Source organism: Delphinapterus leucas, chromosome 8 (genome assembly GCF_059928025.1).
Source record: "Delphinapterus leucas isolate spDelLeu-1000000601 "Yukka" chromosome 8, BTC_Dleu_Yukka2, whole genome shotgun sequence".
NCBI classification, from domain to species: domain Eukaryota; kingdom Metazoa; phylum Chordata; class Mammalia; order Artiodactyla; family Monodontidae; genus Delphinapterus; species Delphinapterus leucas.
In genome coordinates this window covers 6,799,995-6,815,964 of record NC_143136.1, presented here as the reverse complement: position 1 = coordinate 6,815,964, position 15,970 = coordinate 6,799,995, and the positions used below count along the sequence as shown (strand labels likewise).

General features: G+C 43.4%; 1 protein-coding gene across 1 annotated transcript; it reads left to right on the top strand.

Annotated features, from left to right (window-relative positions):
- Positions 1–1,442: 1,442 nt before the first annotated feature.
- On the top strand, positions 1,443–14,197 carry LOC111171956 (UDP-glucuronosyltransferase 1A1-like). Its single transcript, XM_022568014.3, has 5 exons — positions 1,443–3,749; positions 9,405–9,536; positions 10,208–10,295; positions 10,584–10,803; positions 13,130–14,197. Exons 1-5 carry the CDS (start codon positions 2,886–2,888, stop codon positions 13,425–13,427), a joined length of 1,602 nt encoding a protein of 533 aa, XP_022423722.1. The 5' UTR covers positions 1,443–2,885; the 3' UTR covers positions 13,428–14,197.
- Positions 14,198–15,970: the final 1,773 nt, after the last annotated feature.

Here is a 15,970-nt window from a genome sequence, read left to right as displayed (position 1 = left end):
AGGTAGATAGCTAGTGGGAAGCAGCCACATAGCACATAGCACAGGGAGATCAGCTCGGTGCTTTGTGACCGCCTGGAGGGGTGGGATAGGGAGGGTGGGAGGGAGGGAGATGCAAGAGGGAAGAGATATGAGAACATATGTATATGTATAACTGATTTACTTTGTTATAAAGCAGAAACTAACACACCATTGTAAAGCAATTATACTCCAATAAAGATGTAAAAAAAAAAAAAAAAAGAAAAGAGGCAGTGCTTGCAGGCTTCTACACCCAGGGCCTGGGTCTCAGATCTGCCACTTAGTAAATACAGGACTTTGGCAAATCACTCCATCTCTCTGAGCCTCAGTGTCTTTGTCTGTAAAATGGGAATAAGAGTATCAGCTTTTACAGCACAGCTCTTGGGGATTACCTAAGATGTGTTGTAAAGTACTAAGCGTCATACCTGGCACATAGCATATGCTCAATGGATACGTATTCCTCTTAGTTGTTCATCTTGCCCCTTCGCCTTCAACTGATCATCAGAATTCCCCAAAGTGTCTTCTTTCCCCTAGACGTTGGGCCTGTGCGATGAGCACAGTTGACATTTTGCTGCCTGAGCTCTTTTGGTTTCTTTTTCTTTTTTTTTTTTTTTTTTTTTTTTGCGGTACATGGGCCTCTCATTGCTGTGGCCTCTCCCGTTGTGGAGCACAGGCTCCGGACGCGCAGGCTCAGCGGCCACGGCTCATGGGCCCAGCCGCTCCGCGGCATGTGGGATCTTCCCGAACCGGGGCACGAACCCGTATGCCCTGCATCGGCAGGCGGACTCTCAACCACTGTGCCACCAGAGAAGCCCTCTTCTGGTTTCTTATTTACTGAGTGCTCTCTCACTGCCTCCCTGAATGGATATAGATCTGCCCTGAGAAAGGCCTTCTGTGCACACAGACTTGAGTTGGGCTTCCTTTCCCATCATTCTCTACTCCAGCAGCATCCATTTCCTTCTTAGCCTGTTAGGTCACAACCTCTGATGTGTCTGTTTATCTGTTTAGATTGTCAGTCTGTCTCTCTGGATGGAGCATGAATTCTGGGGAGGTGGGAGACGCATCTGTGGTGGTTTCTGCTGGAGACTCCAAGCCCGGTACTGTGCCGGAATCAATAGATGTTGGCCGGATGAATGAATCAAAAAATGATGCGGTGGCTGGGTATATCTATCTATCTATCTATCTATCTATCTATCTATCTATCTCTCAATGGACTATTACTCAGGCATAAAAAAGAATGAAAGAATGCCATTTGCAGCAACATGGATGCAACTAGAGATCATCATACTGAGTGAGGTAAGTCAGACAGAGAAAGACAAATATCATATGATATCACTTACATGTGGAGTCTACGAAATAATACAAATAAACTTATTTACAAAATAGAAACAGACTCACAGACGTAGACAACAAATTTATGGTTACCAAAGGGGAAGGTGGGGGAGGGATAAATTAGGAGTGCTGGATTAACACATACACACTACTATATATAAAATAGATAAACAACAAGGACGTACTGTATAGCACAGGGAACTATATTCAGTATTTTGTAATAACCTATAATGGAAAAGAATCTGAAAAAGAATATATATATATATATATATAAAACTGAATTGCTTTGCTGTACACCTGAAACTAACACTCAACCCCAAAATGGGCAGAAGACCTAAATAGACATTTCTCCAAAGAAGATATACAGATTGCCAACAAACACATGAAAGGATGCTCAACATCACTAATCATTAGAGAAATGCAAATCAAAACCACAATGATGTGTCACCTCACACTGGTGAGAATGGCCATCATCAAAAAATCTACAAAAAAATAAATGCTGGAGAGGGTGTGGAGAAAAGGGAACTCTCCTGCACTGCTGATGGGAGTGTAAATTAATACAGCCACTATGGAGAACAGCATGGAGGTAACTTAAAAAACTAAAAATAGAGCTACCATATGACCCAGCAATCCCACTACTGGGCATATACCCTGAGAAAACCATAATTCAGAAAGAGTCATGTACCAATGTGTTCATTGCAGCTCTATTTGCAATAGCCAGGACATGGAAGCAACCTGAGTGTCCATCAACAGCTGAATGGATAAAGAAGATGTGGCACATGTATACAATGGAATATTACTCAGACATAAAAAGAAATGAAATCGAGTTATTTGTAGTGAAGTGCATGGACTTGGAGTCTGTCATGCAGAGTGAAGTAAGTCAGAAAGAGAAAAACAAGTACCATATGCTAACACATATATATGGAATCAAAAAAAAAATGGTTCTGATGAACCTAGGGGCAGGACAGGAATAAAGACGCAGGTGTAGAGAATGGACTTGAGGACACGGGGAGGGGGAAGGGTAAGCTGGGACAAAATGAGAGAGTGGCATGGACATATATACACTACCAAATGTAAAACAGATAGCTAGTGGGAAGCAGCCGCATACACAGGGAGATCAGCTCGGTGCTTTGCGACCACCTAGAGGGGTGGGATAGGGAGGGTGGGCGGGAGGCTCAAGAGGGAGGGGATATGGGGATATATGTATACATATAGCTGATTCACTTTGTTGTACAGCAGAAACTAATACAACGTTGTAAAGCAATTATACTCCAACAAAGATAAAAAAAAATGTGATTCAAGTGTTTGTTAAGGAATTCCAGCTAGTTAAACTGTTGTTGCCTATGAAGAGACCTAGTCAAGTTGTACCCTCTTTATCTCTAAAAGTAAACTTCCAGGTACCACTAGCTGACTGACAGCGATTGTCATGTGACATAATCAAACATTAACTTGGTGTACAGTTTGGTTCTTGCGCTGTGTAAGTGGGAGAGGGCAGACCTCCGGCAGGTGACAGTCTTGGTAGCAACGGCAGGGGCACCATGACAGCAGGGTCCCAGGGTCCACGTCCACTCATCCTGGGCCTGCTACTGTGTGCGCTTGGCCCTGCCCTGACGCAGGGTGGGAAGCTGTTGGTGGTCCCCATAGACGGCAGCCACTGGCTGAGTTTGGTCAGGATCGTCCAGCAGCTGCAGCACAAGGGACATGACATAGTGGTCCTCGCACCCGACGCCTCCATGTACATTAAAGAAGGGGCATTTTACACCTTGAAGAGGTATCCCGTGCCATTCCGAAGGGAGGACTTGGAAGTGGCTTTTATAAACCTTGGACGTAGTGTTTTTGAGAACGACCCTTTTCTGCAGCGCATGGTCAAAATATACAAGAAAATCAAAGATGACTCGGCTCTACTCTTTTCCGCCTGCTCCCATTTACTGCACAACAAGGAGTTGATGTCCTCCCTGGCAGAAGGCAGCTTTGATGCTGTACTGACAGACCCTTTCCTTCCCTGCGGCCCCATCGTGGCCCAGTACCTGGCTGTGCCTGCTGTGTTCTTCTTGAATGGACTGCCGTGCAGCCTGGACTTTCAGGGTACCCAGTGCCCCAACCCACCGTCCTATGTGCCCAGGCCTCTGTCCTTTAACTCAGATCGCATGACCTTCCTGCAGCGGGTGAAGAACATACTCATTGCCTTGTCAGAGAGCTTTCTGTGCAATGTGGTTTATTCCCCGTACGCACCACTTGCCTCGGAAGTCCTTCAGAAAGACGTGACTCTCCAGGACCTTATGAGCTATGCATCTATCTGGCTTCTCAGAAGTGACTTTGTAAATAATTACCCAAGGCCCATCATGCCGAATACAGTTTTTATTGGTGGGATCAACTGTGCTAGCAAAAAGCCACTATCTCAGGTGTGTATTTGAGTGGGAACTTTAGATGCCTGTAGTCTAGCAAGTGCTTTGGGTAGATGAGCTCGCCACAGATGCTGAATGAGCATGCTGAGATAGTCTCAAATGTCCTCTCTCGTTGATTTCTATCTCACCAGTCTCCTAGGTCTGAGTTGTAATTTATAGCTGTCTTTGGCATCATCTTTTGGCTTATTTCTTTTATCAGATACTTAAGGATTTTGGCCACTTTATTCTGTGTGCTCCAGCAGATAACTATCAATTAGATGCAACACTGTTTAAATGCCATAAACACAGCATGCTGGGTTCAGGGTTCCTTGCAGAGAACAAAATTGTGCTTCATGCACTTTGCCTGTGACTGGGTCAGGCTCACAGGAGTCAAGATTGCTGAAATAATTTTTTGATATCTATAGATCCCAGCAGGGAAAATTGCCTTTATGTTCCTGATTAAAGGTCCATTTCTAGATATTCTGATAGGCTGATTCCTGCAGTTCCATTTCCTCTACTAAGCAAATCACCAGGTAGCCAGGTTCTGACAATGGGCAGAAAGTTCATGCATCTCTCTTAAATGCTTATATGTTAATTTTTTTCCCCTACACCATGCAGAAAAGTAGCATTCACATCCTCTTCCAAGTCTTAACAGAGGAGATAGAGAATAGCAGGAGAGTCTCCTTCAAAAGGGGGTTTGGGAAGGATTCTTCAAGAAGATGACATTTCAGTGGGCGTGCATTCATTTATTTTTCAAGTATTGGCTGAGGATCTGCTGGTAGCCCAGGCACTTTCCAGGTGCTGAGTCTGGCTCCTACTAAGGGGCTATCATCACCCTTGGAGAGCGATGAATCTTATTTCCAGCGTGCCCCTGACGTGATTCATATTTTAAATGATGATGTAATTGTCACAGCCAGGAGAAACTCTGGGCAGTGGGAAGAAAACCAGGAGAAATCAAGTGTCAGGTGGATGCCTCCACCTCACTGCTGCAAGACAGAGTCTCCATACTCTGTCTTCCGCCCCTGTAATGTGGAGAGAGATCTGATAATCCCTCAAAGGTCCTATGGCAATAAGATTCTGAGAAATGGCCCGTTGGACACATTTGTGTCTGATGGGGTGGTCTGGTGAAGAAAGAAGGAGGTGGTGGTGATTTTCTGAAAGCAAGATGAGAAAACCTAAGAGTATAGAAAACCATTAATGATTCTCTTTCAGACAGAGGAAAAGGAAGGGGTGAAATATCATCAAACCAACGGGCGTATCTCAGGTCAGAGGAAGGAAAGCTAGCCAGCACATCCAAGTGAGATTTTCATTTCATTGCTTTGCGTTAAGTTTGCCATGGATTTTTGGCAAACAGTCTTTATTTATTTAAATGATTTCCTTCTTTATTTTGGATGTTTAATGGGAGAGGCTGAAGAACTTTATCAACTGCCTTTCTTGCTATCATATTTTTATATCATTTATTGATATATTTTTTCCCCTGTAAATTTGTCTAAGTGGTGAATTGTATTGAGTATGTATTGGTTGCTGCCTTGTTTGGTGCAAATAAGCTTAGATGTGAGAATGTCTCTGTAAGTTGTACCAAACAGTAGCTCTCCTTGTCCTATTTTAAGTGCTTTTAATTTGAAATTCCCCTTTTTTGGATATTAATGTCACCATTCCTGCATTATTTTTGTTTACACTTCTCTAGTGCCTCTTTACTACTCCATATCGTCAACCTTCTTCTTTCTCTTTAAACAACATGGAGCTGATATTCTTAACCTAGTCAGGCAGATTCCTTTAATAGTTGAATTTTTCCTGTTTGTACTTAACAATTGATAGATTTGATTATAATTCTTCCAGTTTATTTTTATTTTGCTTTGTCATCTCCCCTTTTCTTGATTTTTGCTGGTTTGTCACGTTGCTGTTATCTTTTTTCCTTTTTATTAATTAAAGAATGTTACTCTGTGCTTCCCTCCCTCTAGTGGGGACCAACCTACTCCCAGTGCTATTGGTAAAGGTCCAGAACTTATCAAGAATAAAGATAAAATCTTTATTTGGTAATGGGAGTCCATAGAGAAAGCACAGCCTGGTGTTGGGCATACCTTTGGAGTGTCTGAAAGAATAAAGATGATAGAACAGTGTCGAGAGCAAAGGCATGAAACTCAAGAATTCCAAGATGTCAGTCCCCTCTCAGGGTGAGAGACCACCTTTACAGACATGCAGGGTTACAGAGATGACATCCATACATCCACATTAATTGTAAGGAAAATAGCCAAACAGAAGATGGGTGAGAACATACTTGAAGATGACGAGGAAAAGAAAGAGTGCCGACCAGGGAAGCCTGCAATGTTTGTAAGTGGCTCTGAATGTATAATGATAAAGCGACATGTTTCCAACATACTAAAGGTTTCACGAGGCTTTCTTGCAAAACAGAAGGCATTTGGGAAGGAAAAATCTAATAAAAGCCTGGAACTGAAAATACTAAACTTGCAGCAAAAGTCAGGATTTTTATATTAAAAGCTTCCTTGGAGTAGGCAAGTCTTTTCGCTTCGGGGAGCCTTATTTTTTTGGAATGGGATAAGAGGTGGGGGGTCGAGGTTTATTTCAGTCATCACATGGCTTTGCTCTTTGGCCATTCCAGAGACTGTGAAATCGGGGCAAGGTTTAGGGGAACTTTTGCCAAGTAGGGGGTAGACCTTACCATTACTGAATCCTGTACTGGCCCAGAATCGACACTGGCTGTGATAACACAAGCTCTGCAGCTTGCCCTTCTGTGTTCTGTAAACGGACTTTCACGGCATTTAAACTCCAGCCAAGTGATATTACCTGACTTTGGGTGTTTATGGCCCTGCACGTTCCTTCTGTGTTAATCACATCCTATGGTGGCTGAGTGGCTGTGGAAGGGTATGGAAGGAGGGGACATTGGCCCTTTCTAGACAAGGTTAAAGTGAGAGTGGGTTTCATGAAGGAGAGGAGGTCCTAGGAAATTCAGCATGGTCGGCGGGGAGGATGCTACCCGCTCCCTGACCTTTCAGATGAGCCCAGTGGGAAAGGCCAAGACACAGCTGCCAGGAGCCATGGGCCTAGAACAGGGCCTGAGGCTGGTGGGGGCAGACTAGACAGTGGGATGGGCTGGCAGTAGGGCTGGTCAGTGGCTTTACTGGCATGCTTGGGATCAAGCTTGGCAGCCGTCTCTGAAAATCATGTGTGCTGAGCCCCGTCTGAAGTCTCCTAGCTCACATCCAGGGGAGCCAGCATCCTGGTTTGTCCAGGACTGTTCTGGTTTTAACACTGAAAGTCCCAGGAAACCCCGCAGTTCTGGGCAAAGCCAGCCACATCACACAGTCTCACTAATGCCTTTGGCACTCTTTGGAGACATATAAAACCGTCTGGAGACTCTCAGGGAGTTAATTAGATCATTCATAACCAACAGTTGGGGGAAAATTGCCCTGCTTATGCCTTGCTCTATTTCCTTTAAGCAGATTCCCACTGTGTATGTGTGTGCACCTGCGTGTGTGTGCATGCAGGTGTGTGTGCATGTATTTCCTGAAGCCTGGAGCACTCTGGCATTGGCTCTGAAGTTTGGGAACAGATCAGGCTGAGCTAAGATTATTGTTGAGGGCTGAATCTAGGAGCTTCCTTCCTCTCTTCCTGAAACACACCCACCACTCATCTCCAGGTTCTAATGCTAATGGTTAAAGCTGCTGTTCTTCTCATTGAATTGTTTTGTCGCATCCTTTCAGAGCTTTTGTTTGACCTCCGTCTCTAAGTCTATTCCTTATTACTTTAGGGAAGGGCCTTTGCCAGGTCGTAAACTAGGATCTGTATTTACTAGCTGGGATCCCTGCTGTCTCTGATTCTCACCCCATACACACAGACATTTTCTAAAATCCTGTCTTCCTGCTTTATTCAAGGGAACCACAGATTGCTCGTGTTCTAGTGGTTGTAAGATTCATTGTTAACTGGAAAATCAATCACGGTGTACAGTTCAAATACACCAAAACTCACTTGATTAACAAAATTACTCCTTGGGAATTCCCTGGCGGTCCAGTGGTTAGGACTCTGTACTTTCGCTATCCAGGGCCTGGGTTCAATCCCTGGTTGGGGAACTAAGGTCCCACAAGCCGCACCGCGCGGCCAAAGAGAAAAAAATTATTCCTTGATAAAAAAAGTCGACTTAATGGCAATAGGACGCCGTTGGCAAAGGGAAGGACTTGGAATCAATTCAGCGCCCCCGTTTGTGAATGATGCTGTCTCCCGTGCAGAGGGCACGGGATCTGCAGAAGGCTTAGCGTGTGGCCCCCTCTCTGTTCTTCATTCCTTATTCCCTGTGTCGTCTGGCCCAGAAGTTTCTTCAGAAAGTCCCACTGCCTCATTTGAGCTTCGTCCTTAAATAGCCAAGGCCGTAATGCCTGCGGATGGTCCTTGTTGGATGCCTCCTGAGACAATGGAGCAGCCTTACATGTGCAGCCTTCCTTGGATGACCATGACGGACATAGTGATATAAGGAATAAGCTTCTGGGACAGGACGTGAGCACTCTGTGAGGGTCATACGCCGGGTGGGTGAAGATTCTGCCTGTTTCTCCTTCCCACCAGTGGCTTTGGTAGTTTGGTAGTCAGGGTTTCTCACATGCCCTTGACCTTCTCTGAACTCCACAGAAGGGGCTCAGATCTCTGGGACACACTTGGCAAGAGTTCCTGTCCCCTATTTTGTATTTTTCTCACCTAGTTTACTTTTCACAGTACATTAAGGAACCAGCAAAGAAAGATTCAAATAAACTTCCGGATACTGTTCTTGCTAACACAGGCAAGTTCACTTAAACTCTTTTCCAGGAAAGGTGGAAAAATGCATGGTTGACTGGTTGAATTTCACCACTGAGTTGACATGAATATGATCTTTAATCATCCAAGTGTGTTTGGCTGCCGTATGGGAAACTGCCATAGGCGGCAGGGAAGCGAGAGCTGTGAAAGGATGTTTTTGCTATTTGAGGCTTTTTCCTTAATCGTGAGTCTAATCCTTAATGCTGTCTGTAGCTTTCTGCTTTGACTCCATTCATTCTTTCAGTATGAAAGAATATTCTAGAAACCTTGAAAAGTAATACAGGTCTTTACTGTAGATTTTCTTAGACAGGCAATACGGGAGCTTTAATGTCCATAGAAAGCTTTCCGAAGTCCTCTTTGGACGGTGTTCCTCTCCTCCAATGTTTCCTTCCCCAGAATCTGCTGAAAGGCTCTCTCCTCTCTCCAGGATGCCCCTTTCCCTCTCCTCCCTCCACCCCGTTGCCTTCAACCCTCTGCTTCAGCCCTGCCCACCCTTAAAGGCCTGCTTACGTCCCAGACTTTCCCAGCTGCCTGAAGCCCTGGGGAAGTGGATCTGGTCTTACCTCCGATCACTTTTCTTTTGGAAACTTGGCACATTACCTGGATTCTGTATCTCAAAGAAGAACCCAAGTGATAACTCTGTAAGCAGGAAGCCTTCCTCCTGTGGGATGGAAGGCAGTTAGGGAGGGAGGGATGCTCTAACACACACTAATGCTTTGTGTCTCTGTCACACACACACACACACACACACACACACACACACTCCTTTAATCACATTCTTAAGAGGAAGATACCTGATTCATAGCTGAATGTATGCTGTCGCCAAAGAACATGAGAAAAAAATTTAACTGGAAATTTCTTTTCTGGTCCTAGGAATTTGAAGCCTATGTAAATGCTTCTGGAGAACATGGAATTGTGGTCTTCTCTCTGGGCTCAATGGTCTCAGAGATTCCGGAGCAGAAAGCTACGGAAATTGCTGATGCTTTGGGCAAAATACCTCAGACAGTAAGAAGATTCTACACGATTTCTTTTTATCTGTCTTCACAAGAGTTCTAACCCCAGGCTTTCAGTACCTAAATTAATTCTATGAGTTGGGCTTTAGGCTTGGGTTTCCCTGCCACTTCCCAATTATTAATCCAAAGTTGTTCTTTTTTTGCAATTTCACTGTCAACTACTCTGTTAAAACACGATCCACTTCGCGAGGAGGTCTCTTTCTCTCTAAGTGACTCAAAAGTATATTAGAATTTATTTTTAAAAATAAAATGGGCAGGATAGTGTTTCTTCATATTGCATAAGAATATTTCTCCAAAAAGCTCTTGCTTAGAACCCTGGATTTGTTTCTTATATTTCTGCTTTAATAGTTCTATGCCCACTCATTTTGTTAAGTAAACTTTCCCTTGAAGTGCAGAGAAGTGCAAAACTCGTAAATGTACAGCTTGATGAATGTTCATAAGTTCACAAAGTGAACATACCCGTGGAATCAAGCCTCTGGAACAAGACACAGAATGTTACCCATCCCCAGAAGCCTTCTTAGTCACTCTACCTCCCACCCTTGCCAAGGTTATATTCATTCAGAGAGACTCCACTTTCTAGCTACTATAGCAGATGTCTTGCTTTGTTTTAAAAATCATATTATGTTCCTAAACTTTATTTTTTTTTGTTTTTGCTTCTGCAAGGTCCTGTGGCGGTACACTGGGACTCCACCACCGAATCTTGCGAAGAATACAAAACTTGTCAAGTGGCTGCCCCAAAATGATCTGCTTGGTACGTGGGGAGGATTTGATGTGTAGGTAAAACCAAGGTTAAATTAAGAAAGTGGCTCAGGCAGGGCTACTCTAAAGAATTGTTTAGCTGGAAAATATTATGGCCAATGTATCTCACGTTGCTTTTTACCAAGTAGGACATCTCAACCCACATTTTCTTCTGCACATTTATGCAAGGGCCACATGTGGATGGCACTGGGTCCTGAGAGTGCTTTCAGAACCTAGACGATGTCAGGTTGTGAAACTCAGTGGCTTGACTGCTGGCATCCCTCCCTGTTTTGCTTCTCAGGTCACCCAAAGACTCGGGCCTTTATCACACATTCCGGCTCCCACGGTGTTTATGAAGGAATATGTAATGGTGTTCCGATGGTGATGATGCCCTTGTTTGGTGATCAGATGGACAATGCAAAGCGCATGGAGACCCGGGGGGCCGGAGTAACCTTGGACATCCTGGAAATGAGTTCAGAAGATTTAGAAAATGCCCTGAAAACTGTCATCAGTGACAAAAGGTAAGAGAGAAGCTACCAAGGAATACTACTTATATTTTGGCCATTGCTTCACAATAAATCTTCAGATGTGAAAACAAATACATCAAGATCTAATTTATAAGTAAGATGATTTGGGGTTATTATTATTCCTTTTAGAAAAAGATGCTTTAATTCCTAGGGAATTTATCACAGAAGTGATCTTAAATATTATTTCCCCTGGTATACTTAAAACTCCAATTAAAACAAAAACAATGTCAATATAATAGATGTCTGATCTATAAGTTCCTGCAAAGAGAGTATTCCATTACAAGAAACATAGTGTCCGTAAGATAAAAACAAACCAGGTGCTTAGAGGTAAGGCTTTTCCGAGCACTGAAACCTGTGAGAAATTTTGTCCGTGGGGTTTATTAGTGTGTGTGTGTGTGTGTGTGTGTGTCATGTGATATGACAAAGGCTTATAATAAAAGCAAAGTCAAGTTTGTTCAAATGTGGCTATGGAAACAATTCAAAAGGCAAAAAGCCACTAGATCAGATTATCTCTGCACGAACTTTATTGTATTGCTACAAGTGATAGGCCGATCAAAACCTTACGAGAAGTGATTGCCAGCAGTGGACTTCATCCAATGATCAATCATGTATGTGCGTGTGCACATGCACGTGTGTACGGATCTATGACAGTGTCTGGAGCCTTCACCCATACTTGCTTCATTTTGAAGGAGGACAGATGTGAAAAGACTGGAGTGTGTTCAGATGGGAGGACACACTACACAGGGGGACACTTTGAAGGAGGATAGATGTGGAAAGACTGGAATGTGTTCAGATGGGAGGACACACTACACAGGGGGATGCCGAGCCTGGACAAGGAAAACGTGCTAGAAACGATGGTGCTCGCATGTGTGTGATGCCTGTGAATAAAAAGAATTGTCTGCATAACCCCAGGGTAAAGTGCTCACAGTGTCAGTGACAGCCTTCCCAGAGCAGTTGCTCTGGTTCTTATCCATCTTTCCGACTGGCTTCTGCAGCCCAGCATGTCGGCATCGGGCGATGCTGCTCACATAGCACAATTAAAGCCCGATTTCTTTCCAGATGCTGGAAACTCGTTCTTGAGGCTCATATTAGTGATGTAATTTTGACCTTTCGTTCAGTGGTATGGACGACTACTTGTAACCTAAAAATGACTTGGTAGAAATTCTCTGGTACATTATCATTAACAAAAACCAAAAAACACTAATCGGTCAGCTTAAGTTACTAACTAACTTCATCTATTCATTTCTGAGCCATCTCCGATTGTGAATCTCCATGTTTCCAACACTCTAAGCTGGAACTGGACCTACATAAAATAAAAAAAAGTGGAAAAATTTCCAACATCAGATTATACAACCAGGCCATATCAGGTGCTCACTAAATATTGAATGAATGAATGAAAGTCCAAGAAAATCTATTTTATAAGAGAAGATTTATATACAAGGAAGATGTTTAACAATTTATGGCCAAATATTAATAGTACATTATAATAATATATCCAAATAAAATGATGGACATATTCAAGAAAAGCAATGATCATAACTGCTCCTGGATAAGCGCCTCACTTTTCTCGTTCTTCCCTCTTTTCTTTCCCTTTGCCTTCTTCTTGTCCTTCTCGTCGTCCTCCTTCTCCTTCCTCTTTTAGTGCATCCATACTAAGGGTTGAAGTACGTAACCCATTTTGGATTTGGATATTCTGACTCAGCTGTCAACACAGTCCAAAATAAACAGGAATCCATTTTTCTTTAACAGGCGGCAAAGACACTGCCTCATGCAAAATTTAGCACTTGGAGGTTTGATGTTTCGACAGTTGAATTGAAAGTATAGCACTGTCTTGGAGATGGCACTTAAAAATGGCTTTTACTTTGGCTAGAAGTGATTGTTTACAATCTCATTGAATGGGAAATCATTAATAATTTCTGAGATGACCTTTTCCTTTATTTCTTTATCTTGTTACCAAAAAAGTATGATCAACTGCCTACAAAGATATCACTAAAAAGAAAAGAAGAAAAGTAGGAAGCAAGTTTCAAATAATTTAAAATTATAGTTTTGGCTTCCAGTTTTCTTTCTTCCTTTCTCCCTTCCTTCCTTTCTTTCCTTCTTTCCCTTTCTTTCTTTCTTTCTTTCCTCCCTCCCTCCCTCCCTCCCTCCTTTCTTTCTTTCATAAAGAATATTTAGTGTGTGTTTTCTTTTTTGATTACAATGGAAACTGCCAAGTTTGGAAAATCTGGTAGCGTTCCTAACTGGAAGCAAGCATAGAGAGAGGGACGGTTCCCTACTGTTGGTGTTCCAGGCATTCACATAACTGTCTTTGTGTGTTCAGCTATAAGGAAAACATCATGCGCCTCTCTAGCCTTCACAAGGACCGCCCCGTGGAGCCTCTAGACCTGGCTGTATTCTGGGTGGAGTTTGTGATGAGGCACAAGGGGGCGCCACACCTGCGCCCTGCGGCGCATGACCTCACCTGGTACCAGTACTACTCTTTGGATGTGATCGGCTTCCTCCTGGCGGTCGTACTGACAGTCATCTTCATCACCTTTAAGGGCTGTGCCTTTGCCTTCCGGAAATGCTTCGGGAAAAAAGAGCGAGTGAAGAAATCTCATAAATCCAAGGCACACTGAGAACTGGGTTGGAAACTTGCAAAAAGAGTCAGGTTAAATTCATGTTATGCTTATTCAAGAAATACTTTGCCAGAAAATAACACCCCAGAGTGTGTCTTAAAAAATAAAAAGGATCTAAACGTTAGTCACACATATAGGTAGAGATAGTTAAATATCTTTTCTGCTCCCTCCAGTATCTTTAATCTGGACTACATTTGTCATCTTTCAAATCACTTGCAAAGAGGGTTGGATAGGTCCCTCCTTCAATCTGCAGTACTTTACCTACTCAGAAATGGGGCCTGTTTGGGAGCCACCGCTTCCCACCACCGCTCCCCCCTCACCCCCGGATGAGCTGTAACCTCATCTTCTTGCATCTGTAGGTGGTTGTGATAGATTCCTTTACCAATAGTGGCTGGTTCTAAATTATGCTCATGCTTCCCAGATGTCACTTTGTGCATTTAAGTAAGGAAACGTTTATTCCTTGTACTTGATATGATATGAATGAATGGTATAGATTTCTGACTTTGGGGGGAAAGAATGATGTATAAAATTGATGGGTGATATGCCTGAGCAGATAATCATTGCTTGAGCCAAATGGATCTGAGTTTGACAAGAGCCTAAATTATAGAGACTGGCAAGTATATTTTCTCTGATGTAATAACTAAAAACACATTAATAAACTCGTATAAATTATATTTATTAGGTGGTCTCTTCATGGGTGTTGCATTTATTTATTGTTAAACTACATGTTCTAACTACAAAAGTAATGCATGATTCTGACAGAAAACTGGAAAAATATAGAGGTGTACACACACAAGGAAATTAAATTCACCATTAACCATGTTCCCTGCAAGTAACCACAGTTAGTAAATATTTTGGTAAATGTATATAGTTATAAAATATTGCAAAGATACCAAATATATCTAGTGTTTTCTAACATTCTTCCTTCACTTCATCCTATAGTGAATGTTCTCTCCAGGTCTTTGTATAATATTTAATGTGTTTTAAGTGGCCAAGGAATATTCTATTGCATGAATATACCAGGATTTATTTAACCACTACTTCCTGGTGTATTCACTTTTATTTTCTTTGAGAAAAAAGACTTCACCGAATATCCTAGTAGCTAAGTCTTTGTACATATTCATGACTATTTCCATGGGAAAGTGCCTTACAACAAATAAATGGTTGTCTGTTTCGGTTCCTTTTTTTTTTTTTTTTTTTGTGGTACATGGGCCTCTCACTACTGTGGCCTCTCCCGTTGCGGAGCACAGGCTCCGGACGCGGAGGCCCAGCGGCCATGGCTCACGGGCCCAGCCGCTCCGCGGCATGTGGGATCCTCCTGGACCGGGGCACGAACCCATGTCCCCTGCATCGGCAGGCGGACTCTCAACCACTGCGCCACCAGGGAAGCCCTTGTTTCGGTTCCTTTGAGGTGAGGATCCACAGGCAAGGAGTTTATCTGGGAAGTGAAGGAAACCCTGAAGGGGAGTGGAGAGCAGGATGGGGAGTGATGACCACCAAGAAGGCAGCTCTCTGTGGGCAGTGGGAACTGAATCCTGCTGGTTGACACTGGGAGCCAGTGCAGAAAACATGCCAGACTTACCCAGACCGGAGGGGCAAGGCCCTTGGGGATCTGAGCACTTGCCCCTGTCAGTGATTGGCTGCTCCCAGGTGGTATTAATTTCCCTGCGCTTCCAGTCGGCCACAAGAGCAGGCAAGGAGGGCTTTAAAACCCAGAGAGATCCCACCGGAGAGAAATGCAGGTGTGGTGTTGGAGGTCAGGCCCTGTGCACTAAGAGATAAGAACACAGGGATCTGGGTGGGGCACTGATGCACGGTTACCTTGGGCAAATGGTTTGAGATATTCCCAAACTGTGCCAGAGAGGTTCAATCAATGAAGGAGCCAGGTTCTCACACTCCCTTCAGTATAAAGTATTATCTTGAAAAAAGAAAGTATCAGTTTCACAGGCAAAAGTGGGATTTTGTTTTTAATTGCCTGTTATTATTATTAAAGGTTGAATTTTTTTTTTTCAAGCTCATGAGCCATTTGTGTTTCTTTTTTGGAGAGTATACTTTGCCTGTTTTCCTGTGGGGTGTATTACCCTGATGAGTTTTTTTTAACTTTTTTCTTGTTTTCCTTCCCTTTATTTTTATTTTTTAAGTAAATTTATTTATTCATTTAGGCTGCTTTGGGTCTTCGCTGCTGTGCGTGGGCTTTCTCTAGTTGCGGCGAGAGGCGGCTACTTTTTGTTGCGGTGTGCACGGTCTTCTTATTGTGGAGGCTTCTCTTCTTGCGGAGCACGGGCTCTAGAGCGCAGGCTCAGTAGTTGTGGCGCATGGGCTTAGTTGCTCTGCATGGGATCTTCCCGGACCAGGGCTCGAACCGTGTGCCCTGCATTGGCAGGCGGATTCTTAACCCCCGAGCCACGAGGGAAGCCCCTGATGCTTTGTTGAGTGCTTACTGAATCACTGAAAATACCCTCCTGTCACGTGCATTTTTTTCTTCCACTTGTTCTTTAATTTTGTCCATACCTTTGTTTGTTGGTTTGTTTTTTGCTTTGTGT